The 13,483-nt window shown below is 39.1% G+C and overlaps 1 protein-coding gene across 4 annotated transcripts in view; it reads left to right on the top strand.

Annotated features, from left to right (window-relative positions):
- The window catches only part of LOC147214425 (ERC protein 2-like), a 141,963-nt gene that overhangs the window by 22,501 nt on the left and 105,979 nt on the right, over positions 1 to 13,483 (top strand). For all 4 annotated transcript variants that reach the window (XM_086141664.1, XM_086141662.1, XM_086141665.1 and 1 more), the window contains one exon: positions 11,137 to 11,304. In XM_086141664.1, the coding sequence (XP_085997790.1) occupies positions 11,137 to 11,304 (168 nt within the window). The remainder of the gene's footprint in view (positions 1 to 11,136; positions 11,305 to 13,483) is intronic.

Below are 13,483 nucleotides of genomic sequence, written 5' to 3'. Positions count from 1 at the left end.
GTTACCTCATGAAGGCTGTGCTTGCAATGACATCCTATTTACCTACTTCCAAATTTCTCCTTTAGTTGAATTATAGTCAAACAATTGAGATTTCAAAAAATACTGACCTGACCAAATGTACCTTGTGAAGAAAATACCAGGTACTTGCCAGTATAGAGTATGAATGACTTCGATCTGTCTGTACAGTGTATGCAAGTTGCAGTACAGTCATTTTGAGGTTTGGTCTGTGCTATGAGTAATACTCCTAACTTCCTCTTTCTCTATCCCTGTTGGATCCTGCTCCCCTGCTTCTTTACAGAACCTCCCAGCAAACAATAAGGGCCTTCATGTTTTGGCTCTTAGATCAAAAGGCATTTTTCCCTCATCTATATTATTAATAGACAGATTGCTCTGGTCTTACAGTATTGGTTGACTCCTTTATTTGACATTCCAAATCCTTGTGGTCACAAATCTAACTTATTGGACTGAGTTTGTTTATGCAACATATCATGTATACTATGATGTATTTTGCAGATATTCTTTAAGGTTTTCATTTTGCAAGACTCTTTGATTCACCTATTCATCACTACCAGAAGGCTATTTGACTCACAAAGTGGAAATCCAGCTCACTGCAGAACTGATCATTGGTTGTTAATATGAATTGCAATGTGCTTATATTAACGCAATGAAAACAATACTCAGGAAAAGAAACTATGATGTAAAAAGCATTTTCTGATGATGTTATCCAGGACAGGGTCAAAGTCAAAGTAGGCTGTCAAATTGAGCTGTGTGGTGTAATCTGATTTTAAATGCATTACAAATGTGTAAATAATACCATAATACAATATTTATGCCATTTAACCGCATGACAGTGCCTTCCGTAGTGCCAGACTATTTTTATGCTATTTATTTTTTACTTTATATTTATGTCAATATCTGATTTTATCTGTCAATCTGATTTTAACTGCAATACTAATGTATAAATAATACCATGATACAATATTTATGCCATTTAACCGCATTACAATGCTTGCCGTAGTGCCAGACTATTATAATGTGATGTATTTTTTAGAATCAGATACGAAGAAATGAGAAAAGGGTTAAAATTAGACGGGAAAGCTGAACGTGCGACACGGTGCGTGTAACATGGCCGTGTGTTTTGTGAATCATATTAAATAGCAAATCCTTAAACGGTTGTCAAATTACCATCTTACTCACAGTGCGTTCTATTGTTTTATCACTGCGGTCCATGGTAACATAATCACACATGAATAACTAAACTAAGGAATAGAAAAAAACAACCGATTGCATTGAGGATAGAGGGAGTGACAGGAGGAAGAAGTTGTCTGATGATTGTTGAATGCTTTGAGCTTTTGTCACGGAGTTAAGCAATAGTAGGGTGTGCTGTTGTCCCTGGTGGACTAATTTGTTGAGTTTTCCTGGTTCAACTTGCTGATTAATGATCAGTGTAGGTAGTGAGGCAAAGAAAATGTGGTCTCGACCCAGTTGCAGTCCAACCTGGGCTCACCCCCTTCTGTGTTCTCAGTCCTTTTTTCCACCTCTTTCTTTTCTCCACCCTCTGTTAATATTTTCTCTTCCTTCCTCACATCGACTCCATATGTCTTGTCACCGCACATTTCTTTCTTTCTCCCTTCTCCTCTTCCATCTGTACCCACCCTCAGCCTGATGAAATCATCAAACATCCGGTTGAACCCAAAACAACAGCCAGGTGGTCAGAGCCAAGCCCGGGCATGAGTCTTAGTCTGCATGCACGCACACACACACACACACACACTCAGGTATGCCCGCAAGCATAATAATGATGATGATAATAATAACAATAATAATTAGTCTCAGTGAGACTGGGTTTCCGTATTCACATTAAGACCCCGTTTGAACCTGGGGGACTATGGTCGGTAGAGTTCACGTTCGGAGCCAATAGCCCAGACCTGTGTTTCTGGGGATGGTGCACTTTGGGATGCGGTGGGAGCAGCAAAATGTTTGGGCTCCCCAGAAAAAACATGACCCGGTCCAAAATAAAGCCTATGAAAGTTCTTCAGAAGCCATGTGGAAAAGCTATAAAGTGGAGTTATAGGGGTCAGAAAGGAGAGAAGACTTTTACATTGGGTTTACAAGGTTAATACGTCCACTGCCAAACAGTCAGTCTCACTCACTGGACACTTACAAATTTACTATGTATATTCAAATTCACACATGCATATCAATGTTGTAAAAACACACACACTGCATGCTTTAGTGCCAATGATGTGTTATATTTTAAGACTTCGAGGTTGCTTCGTGTTGTCCTCATTTGATGATTCAGCCAACCGGGAGGTCTTTGAACAAGCCTTTTCTATCTGTATACATTTTTAAAAACAAACAACACACAGACACGCATGCACACACACACACAAATATAAAATAATGATGTGTGTGCTTGGTCTGTTGTCAGTTAGAGCTGGGGAGCTGGGTTAGAGGGCCAGAAACAATACGGTTCTTTCTTTTTGCCCTGAGCTCCTCTTGCTTCAGGGTCACTCTGCTTTTCTCAGACCGCTTAACCTCTAATTGAATACATTCATTATGAATATGGACACATAATCCTGCATAGTTACACCAATACAAACTTGCTGTGTTGCGAGAGTACACTGTGAATGCACACATTTCTCTCCTATCTAAAGAAAGTTTAGTGTTTGTTAATATAAAGTCTCTTTATGCGCCGGGTCCAAACAATGGGTTTGAAATAAAACAATAATTTATGATGAATTACTGACCTGCTATAAAGCGTTATGGGGCTTCAATGGCTGGATATTTCTTGTTCTTGTTTTCATTGAGCAATAAAAATAATGTTAATGTCATGCGTCATTAAACTTGCTCTAAAGAACTAATGTACTATTGAAATACTCTGTAGTGGCCAAGCAAGATGGAGATGGACGCAGCATTCAAAGTATGTTGTGCTGGATTTCTAGAAATGTGGTCAGAGATTTGACATTGCTGGTGTATTTTCAAGGAAAAGTAAATCTGGCAAATGTTAAGATTGTAATAGGTTGAGTAGAAAAACATAGACATGGTACTAACTTATTCATCTGCCATTATTATTATTATTATTAGTCACACATACAGTGTTCGATGTGGTACAACAATGAAATTCCTCATCAATATCTTCTACGTCCCAAGATTTTCTCTAAGATTTACCGAAATAGATATATTTTTCATTATCACATTATTGTATGGGTTCATTTGCATGTTCATACTTACTTTTAATGAAAATAAATGAACTTGTCAAATGAAAATTAGGTGGTAGTGCTGCATTCAGATGAACTCAAATGTCCACCCACATTTAATCAAAAGCATCATTGCATCAACAGAGCTACCTATCATTGTTATAGACACCAAGGAATTGATCATCAATTACAAGTTGGGCTCGGAGAGCACGCTGGCCAGCACATGTCAACAACTTCCGACCTCAGTGCTGCAAATGTTACAGGAAAAAAACTAGTTACAGCTGTAATTAAGTGCTGTTTCTAGATGTATTAGATATATTGTTCATCCATCTATCTCTTGAAGTTTCCAAGAATTTTAGTTCCTTGTGGTGTTTTCGATGGAATGAAGACACCGTTTCACTATTGATGAGGCGGAAATCAAGCTGATTTCAGGCAACCACTGCAGAATGGAAATAGATACTATGGAAACAGGATGTAGCAACTGGCATGCAGTGCTGGAAATGATCAGGTAAAATAATCAAAGAAGGAGCAAGTGTTAATGAGGGGGAACGCCTGCAGCGTCTCTTTCTTTTTATGTGTGTGTGTTTGTGTGTGTGTGTGTGTATCCTGTGTATTTGTCCATGAGTGCTGGAAGGGGTAATGATGATGAATGGAGGGCGAAAGAGGGATTGCGGCAGTTGAGCCAGCTGTGTGCAGTGAACGCTATTATGATCGTACACCCCTACTTTCTGTGTCACATCCCTTAGCTGGTACAATAAGAAAAGCATGGCATGATTGACTTTCACGCCACGGCAAAAAAAAAAAAAAAAAAAAAAAACCATCCAGCCTACAAAGATCCTTTTGTCAGTGAATCCTGGGAGTCCTTTGCGTGAGCATGTATGCGTCCTTGTCTATTTTTTTCAACATCTGTGTTTTTGCTTGTTCCTCCTGTAGCCTGTGGGCAGACAGCTGTGTTGCCATGGTTTTATTAACAGATGTTTGAGTGTTCAATGAGACCGTGCCCCGTGCTCCACCCTTCGGGCCCTGCTGTTAGGCAGTTTACATCCGCTTATTATCCTGACCTGGCCCTGAGGTGATATGTCCATTATATGATTCCTGATCAGAGCTCTGGCTGTAGCCTTACCCCTTGCTTTGATGACACACCTCAAATGACACCCTGCCTAAGCCCCAGGACAGGGAATGTCCTTAATTTCCGCACAGATCAGCCCTGGTGTCGTAATGTCTGGCATGGCCAGCTATGTTGAAACGGAAATCTTGGATGTGCGCGCGTGTACGTACAGTATGCCTTTGCGATGACAGAACCCAAGGATCAGGACGTGCGATTCAGGAAGGTTGATCTGTGATCATAAAACTTGACAAACTTGACGCCTGTAGCAGATGTACACACGCAAACATATTTACAAACACATTAGCAGATTTGTACTCATGTTGGGAAATACCCTGCTTTGGTCTCTGAGCTGTTAACCCTCACTTTTATCACCATTTTCTGGGAAAATACTTTACCATTTGAGGAAAAATAGATTAAACAATGCGATTTGTTTTTGTGATTGGAGTTGTTAATTTTCAGTTGTGGGGCTGAATAATATAGAGTATATAACTATCATTGAACATGAGCAATATTAAGTTAAAACATTCGTTATAGATAGATACATTCATATATTTCTTTACCTCTGAAACATTCTATTTTTTCAGTAGCGAGAGACACGTATCTCATTACCTCTGGATAGTAGAGCTCATTTAGTCATGGTAATAAGGTAATTTATCTTTTCATCATGAGAAAAACAAAAGGCTGTTAGGATAATGAGATAATTTATCAGCTTGTTATTGGATTAGACTGGATCGGATTAACAGTATTATCCAAAATTCTACCAGCCTGAAACACTGTTTTTAGTAGCAGCGGCAGCGAGGCAGGGCGTTATTGATCACTTCATCTCATATTTCCTAATTCCAAAGCCGGTACAGGTTTACGTCATGCTGTTACAGATAATTGTTATATTTGCATTTCTTTGCCACTTCCTTGGCATCGGCCCTGAGCTCAGACATCAGATCCACTCCACCAGATGTAATTCAAGAACATCATATTGGCTTTGCCTAATTGAGGGCGACTGAAATCTCTATGAGAGAACAAATAAGAGTGACAAGAGTTCATTATGTGTGTGTATGTGTTTTGTGTGTGACGGTCAAGGTTTATTGTATCACTGTTAACGCTCTTACCTTACAAGTGACTAAATGACTATGCAAATTTTAGTATCCACCGCTTGATCCAATGCTGTGGTCTTTTCATCGTCTCTGGTTCTGCCATTCTGACTGTGGTCAGCTCATATGGCCTCCATGTTGTTTATTGCGGCCCAGAGATGACGCTGGGCTTGATACCTTTGCACGTTCTACTGCCAGAAAAACTTTTATGATGAAATGTGAGGCAGTAAAAAGAGAGGTGAGGACAAACAGAGGAGCTGCTTTCTTTAAGCCTCTGTTTTACTTTGCAAACCAGTGTCCAGAATCCACATTTGGCTGTCATTGTATCAAACGCTAGAAAGAGAATGTCAAGGAAAATGCCCGTGTGTGTGTGTGTGTGCATTTGCGTGTCTACTGGCACGTTAATTGCAGGTAAATACATGCATTCACATTACGAAAATGCCTAATCTAAATACACATTTAGAAGCACGCTCTTCAAGGTATTATGACTATTCATTTGAAGTTATACCAAATATGGCCAAGAATTAATACTTTTGCAACCACAGAATCTTGAAAACATATCAAGGTCATTTTTTATGATATGGTGCTGAGTGAGGAGCTGGAAAGCTTAAGTGGGGTTTTAGGGGGTGATGTAGATATGTTGTCTGTGCGTGTGTGTGTGTGTGTGTGTGTGTGTGTGTGTGTGTGTGTGTGTGTAATTTTGAAATCAATCTGTTCAGAGGAGTGTCTTAATGTTATGTCCAGAGGCCATTTTAGATCTGGATTTGGGGAAAGGGAAGACAACAGTTGACCCTTTTACCTCATGTCATTACCTTAAACGCAGTGGTTTCGTCTCATATAGAGTCAAATACAAATTTAAACTGAAGTACAAAAAAAAAACTACAAATCCATCGTTATCCTGTCCACAGGACTGGCAGGTCTTCCTTCACTGACACGACACTTGCTCATATATCTTCCGGATCAGCGTCTTAAAGCACTAACAGGAAAACCCCCGGAGAGTTTAGAACATGGTAGGGAGGACGGAGTGCTGTGTGTGCGCGTATGTGTGAGAAAGGTGTTATCCGAGAAGAAATTGAAAAGACGAGGCTATAGGAAAGGGAAAATTCTAGAGAGGTTAATTACCTTGACTTCCTAGCTTTTATCTCAGCATGTACGCCAGGTGATAAAGCCATTACAAGTGTTGCCTGTTACAGACCTGCTGACAGGGGAGTAGTTTGCGCCAACATGGAGTTGGCACATGTTAATATTCAAAAAAATGTAGATCACACCAGTTTTGAGTGCAGCATTTTGAAGGCGATTCTTTTAATTGCTATCTGAATAAACATAAGTGAAAACCTATGAATTGAAAAACAAAACAAAAACGAAATCTCACAATGCATTCAGTTGGAAAAAAACAACTTGTGCTTTAAAAACATGAAACAAACTCCTGCTGCAACGGCCATCTCGAGATTGTATTTGAACAGTTCTTGAATATAAGTGCAGAACAATGCTGTCGGGGAAAGGAAAAGGTTACAGTTGTACATACAAGCAATTACATCTACTCATCTTTAACTGAAGAAGAAATATAAATTTGGGATCTTAAATAATTAATGGATGAAAATGTCTTAATGTTTACTGTTTCCCCACATCCTGCTAATGCAATTCAATTTTGCAGTACATGTGAATGAAATGTCACATTTTAAAACATTTATGGGTAGTATCCCCTCTTATTTATAATTGTATTCCTCTCTCCTCATTTGTCCATCTCTGCATCCTTGTTTTTTGTGTTTTGCGCCTGGCAGCGATGATGGCTTTTAGAGGGTATTAGCAGGGTGTCTTTATATGACTATCCTGGCTTAGTGGGCCAGTGCAGGTGAGACAGCAGGGATTTCCTCTTAGGCCTCTCTGGAACATTCTTGCTAAATGACTCCTTGCCAGGTAAAGTTGGAGGGGAAGGGTCTCTTCCCCCCCCTCTGTCTTTCTCTTTTAATGTGAAGACGCTATCAAGTTCATATGCACTCTTATGCATTACCTAAGCTCTAGTACACAGCAATATGGAGGCACTATCATACTGCACATACATTGAATAGCGCTGTCACCTGGCTTGGGTGTGTGTCTGTGTGTGCGTGTATGTATACACGTGCGCACACAGGGCTCAGTATTGGATTCTGGTTGTCTGCCAGAGGAGCAATATGAGATATACTTCACCATCTTACACCTGGGGGTCCTGGCCTACTTCTAATGCTGCTTCTTGAGAGCAGCGCTCTGTGTGCCTGTGGTTTATATGGTGCTCTCTGATTTAACGCACACATATAAGCAGGTACGGACTGGCTGTGGTCCAATGAAGCCTCCCAGTTGAGTTCTTGGCTACATTATGTCCAACAAGTGGTAGGTGAATTTATCAGATCATTTATGTGAGTAGAGTCACTTACAACAGCTGTTAATGAGCAGTTCGGCACAAGAATAAAAGGGTTTGATAATAAGTTTGCGGGATGCTATAATCCGGGTTATTTTACAAAAATATCTTTCTTTCACATCCAAGAGGTATATTGGTGTCCGGTTCAAGCTGGGTCAAGGGACATTTTTTTTCCCCAACAGTTTCTCATTCTCTATTTCTTTTTGTTTTCCTGACCCAGTTCTTTTCTCTAAGCATCTTGCTCCTCCTCTGCATCCTGTTTGTCCTCATGGAAAAAAGACAGCAAGAGGTACAGACAAAGCTGATCCCCCCTCAGGGGTCGCCACAGCAAAGTATCTGCCTCTATCTAATATCTACATCCTCTTCTCTCACACCAACTATCTTCCTGTCCACCTTCACTTGATCCATATATCTCCTCTTCAGTCCACCTCTACACCACCTGCCCAGCATTTCCAAACTCAGCATCTTGCAAGATATTCACTAAATTATATTCATATATATATATATATATATACACAACAACAATGGAACAAAATATAAGGTTTGACTTTTGTCATTTCTTTACTGTCTGTATACTGGACATAGGTTTAAAATGCTCTATTTGTGTAGAAAAAATAAGAACATTTCGGGAGAAAAGGATGCTTTTGGATGAGGTTTTTGTTTTTGGTTCCTGACTTCCATATTCTTTGGGTTTTGCATCTGTCAAAGTTTGCACATGGATGATTTTTATCGCCTGATCTGAGGCAACGTAAACCTGAGCCATGCTTGCATGTGTGTAAACATGTCAGGCAGCTGCACTAACTTTCAGAAATGATGTGAAACAGAGAGCTTAAAGACGGGGGACTGTCGGACCTGCAAATAGTAAAACCTGAAGCACGCTGTGATTTCTGCTCGGGACTATATAATTGAGAACTGACTTTATTTGACTTTTTAAAAATAATGTTTTGTGTTAAAAGAGCGGAAAAGCAAATATTATACTGATGACAACAAGCAAGTTTTCAATGGCAAAGGCTCATATTTTTCTAATAACAAGCTTTGGAAAACAGAAAATCACAGGTATCACTCATCTCATTGCACCCAGCCAGTTTTGGATTTAAATGCATGAGTTTGTGGTGTTTGAGAAGCTGAATCCCTGGCAGTGTTGCCCCAATCATCCTCTCAACCAGAAATCATGAGGCAGTCATCAGACTTGCACAGTTTACCTGCATCAGGGCACCGCAGCTCATACCAAGGGCATTACTTAAAGTTCAAATTCTCTACTTTCAAATGCCATCATGTATATCTTGTTTAGACCTGTCATTTCTGGCAATGCGCACCAACACATGGAAAGGGCTGAACTGGGACACTAACAGGCCCTTGCATTTAAGCTTGCACTGCTTCCTAAAATCAGCACAACCCGCTATAGTGGTGGTCCTTAGAATATGCAAACTGAAGTATTTCCCCACTGTCTACAAATCTGTTATCATGGAATTTCACTTCCGTTACATACATTTAACAGCTTAACACAAAGCGCCTCCCTCATTCTGCAATCTCAGCATACGTGCAATGACAATTTCGATGGTCTTCGGTCAAATATTAGAACAGAAATGGCATTGACATTTTTCTGCAAAGTGGAGCTCAGACCTCCGTCTGTTGGAACAGGATTCGTGAGAAGGGGTTTTCAATGTACTGTTACAGGAAGATCCAGAAATATTGCATATCCAACCCCCGGCAATGTAAAGAATAGAAACTAAGAAAAGTGAACCATGATTTCATTCATTCATGTTCAATATTTAGTGATTCTGGATTGACAGAGAAGTGAACAGTCACATTGCCTTTGCAATTGAGCTAAATAATCGTGTGTATGATGTAGATCAGGGGTGGCCGACCAGTCTGAGACCAAGAGCCACGTCATACACATGGACACACATGAACATCACTCCATCCCATCCTCACACACAAATACCTTGGCAAAGCTAAATTTATTGAAAATGTCACACACCAACGTGATAGTGACAGAAATTGAGTCCAATAGTACTAAGACCACAGGCTATATTGATATTTGAAGCTTTTGAAATGCGCTAGCGACGCCTGATATATAAGGCAGAATGACTTGCCATTTTGCTCAACAAAAAATATACAAACTTTCCCTCTTTGATAAAAACATCTTGTATTCATAGTCATATTTTTGTTTTGCTGTTCATGTTTTTCCATTTTGAGAGCAAACTTGACACAAATTGTTTACTGAAATGACCTTGCTCCTACTGGGAAACTGAGCTATTTCCATCCCACGCACACGTTTGACAAAAATACCGTATTAAACTCAAGCGAAGTGAACACGCACCTTAAAAAAACACAAACACAAACTTCGATATGAACGTAAGAGCCGCATTAAACCGGGCAAAGAGCCACATGCAGCTCGGGAGACGCAGGTTAGCCAGGTCTGATGTAGACTGTCAGCAGCTGGATTGTCAATAAAGATGGCAAACCTGGTAACTGTCAGACTTACCAAGGATGTTTTCTTCCAGAAGCATTGGGGCATTGTTTGGATAATCTTGTTAAAAGACATGGACACATGACGTTGTTCAGGAAATATCCCAATATCCACTGTCTTCACTCACTTTAGCATTACTGCAATCCAACTCGCTACTTGTACTCTGTATTGCAACTCAAAGTGTATTGCATTCCCACAGGGTGCATCAAACTGTAAACTGCACCTTTTAAGTACATTGCATGACTGCCACCCTTAACATAGACTTAACAGGCGAAAAACAACCTTGACAACATTCAGTCACACATTTCCAGACAAATTCAGGCTTGTGATTATTAAATTTGTCGAGGTAATAATGAGAGCGATACAGCATTTAAACAATATATACCAGATCATTTTACGGCCTGCAGGCCATATCCCGCCCATTTTACTTTTTTATCCGGGACGCCGAACAATTTTCTTTGAATATTTTAACAAGTATTTTCAATCAATATTGAATTTAGAAACCCCTTATTTTTTCATTTTGTTTGATTTTGTATGGATGATTACATGCAAAATAATGTCAGTACATTTATATGATCATTTATGATTTTAAAGTTGAAATAAAATGACCAAAAATTTAAATATTCAAATTGCAATTTTCATTTTCTACAATTGACATGATACCTAGTTAGCCCGTGCATAAAAATTAAATATGAAATGTGACCCGCCAGCCAAAATAATTGCCCACCCCTGGCATATACAATATTAAGGAGGCGTTCACTGTCATTTCAAAGTTCAACGTTTTTTAGATATCAGGAAACGACCAATGGGCCGATGTGCCATTCTGACCAATCTTGTTCTATATTCAAAATCTCATTTGTGATATGTTCCAGGTAGATGCTCTGCGTGTGCGTTTGGAGGAGAAGGAGCAGATACTAACCAAGAAGACCAAGCAAATTCAGGACCTGACTGATGAAAAGAGCACCTTAACTGGAGAGATCAGAGATATGAAAGACATGTTGGATGTGAAGGAGAGGAAAGTCATTGTCCTGCAGAAGAAGGTATTGTTTGTTTTGACTTTATTTTGCTTATATAATGGGTAAAGTATTACCCTATCAATGCATGCATAAATCAATCAATGGATAATGTGCAGCATGTTGTTGGTTGGCAGCTAACAACTTTCTGAATCAGTATTACATTTTTAGATGTGATTTCTTGGGAGGGAAAATGTTGGTGCTCTGCTGAGCTTTTTAGTTTCTTTCTGCCTCTTGTTTTGGTTTTTCCAGCTGCGTGATTCACTTCAACAGTTCAGTCTTGTTTCCGACTGCCGCAGCCACATGTTTTCAAGGAGAAAGCTCTGATAAAAGCAGGTTTTTACAAACATACAAAATTATTTGGGCTTGATTCAAATGTTCTACCGTTTTGTGTACTCTGTCTTCAGTTTTCGAATTTTTGGAATACACTGTAGCTGTTTCTCATTTGTTGGGTTTCATTGTTTGTTTGACTTCTTTGCTGAATGCCAGCTATAAAATGTACTTGGGAATAAACCATCGGTTTCTCCCAAAGAAATACGTATTTGCGGTCAAAGCTATTTGCGGTCAAAACTAGAGTTGTCAGCCACGATGGGCAAAATGTGGTCACAGGATGATTTACCACCTGATATGTGAGAGCCCCCTCAACACACACGCACACACACAACACAAGTATTACACCTCTGGCAAGGCTCTGACTATCGACTCAACCAACTAAATACTTGACTTTTGTTAAAAGGAGTATTTGAATGGACTTCCATATTTTCAGATCCTAATATAAAGGTCCCTCAGTCTGTTGTTTATTTCCTTTCAATCCCTATTCATTCATTCATTCTCGCATTCATCCATCAAAGTTTTGCAAATACAAAGTCCATTGTGTGCTATGTTTTCAACTAACATTGAGCCTGACTAAAGAAATACTTTAAAGCTGTATCTGAATCACTTGGGTATTTTATTTTATTTTATTTTATTTTATTTTATTTTATTTTATTTTATTTTATTTTATTTTATTTTATTTTATTTATTATTATTATCATTATCATTATTATTATTATTATTATTATTATTATTATCATTACTATTATTGTTGTTGTTGTTGTTATTATCCAGACAGGATGAAGCCAGCACACCCTCAGGACTGCTGAGCTATGATGACTGATGGAAAACATGACAGCCCTGAAAGAAATGTGATGTTTTGTGCCTTTTTCCCTCTGGTAAAGACGGATATTCCACTGTACAAACGACAACACATTTGACCGGACATGTACTGATTGAGAGCATTTACTGTTTTTCCTCCAGTAGTTTCTAATGATCATGGCATTCTACACACCGTCTGTCTTGCCAGGTCCAATGCCTCATACACCTGCTCAGTCTCCAACCCAGGCACAGCGTGTCTCAGAGGTCTTGATGACTTTTACAAGGCTGGCTATTAAGAAAGAGTTTGTGGCCACCTGTGGTGTCCATGTTGGCAATTCCTCTATAGACCAATTACACACACATAAAGTTCCCCTCTCAACTTCCTTCTTTCCTCCCATGTCTTAGATCTTTCTCTTTCCTCCCACCCTCCTTCTTGCTAGTTTTAATGGAAAGGGTGTCCAAAGGTCATATACAGCACTGTCTTACTGTTTGTGTGTGTATGGGGCTGAATGTACGCTTGCCTTTTACACATATGCCTACATGAATATTTTATTTCCAAGTGTTTCCATATAAGGTTCTCAAACATGACCTTTTCGTGCACCTCATGTGCCATATTCACTTGGTCTAGCCTTCAATTTCTAACTGTGACACCCTAAATATCGTCACCTTCTTAAAATAATCGCCTAAGTCATTTTTTCATATTTTTCAGGAAACACAAAAAACTGAACCGTTTGACACACTCTTGACATAGGCAATTTCTACTAAAGGGTTAGAATGGCACAATCTGTTTAACTGAGAATGTAGGCAATTTTGCAAGAGGTGGTCAGTATCATGAGGAGATGATTCAGGCAAAAAAAAAATATTTTTGTAAAAAAATGTCTAAGGCAATTATTTTAAGAGGGTGACGATATCTAGTTTATCAAAGATTGAAAGGACCCTCAGCTACTTACTGTTTGGTAAAATAATTTTCTGCTTGAGTCACACAATTTAAGTTAAAATGCATATTTATAATCAAGATAGCAATGCCCTAAAATTAAAAAAGGCTTCAAATATGCTTAATCTGGGGAGCTAG

The sequence above is a fragment of the Fistularia commersonii genome, chromosome 34, assembly GCF_037954325.1.
Source record: "Fistularia commersonii isolate RoL2024-O1a breed Wild chromosome 34, RoL_Fcom_v1.0, whole genome shotgun sequence".
NCBI lineage: Eukaryota > Metazoa > Chordata > Actinopteri > Syngnathiformes > Fistulariidae > Fistularia > Fistularia commersonii.
Note: the sequence above shows the minus strand (reverse complement) of the source record. Positions and strands in the feature narration are given on the sequence as shown.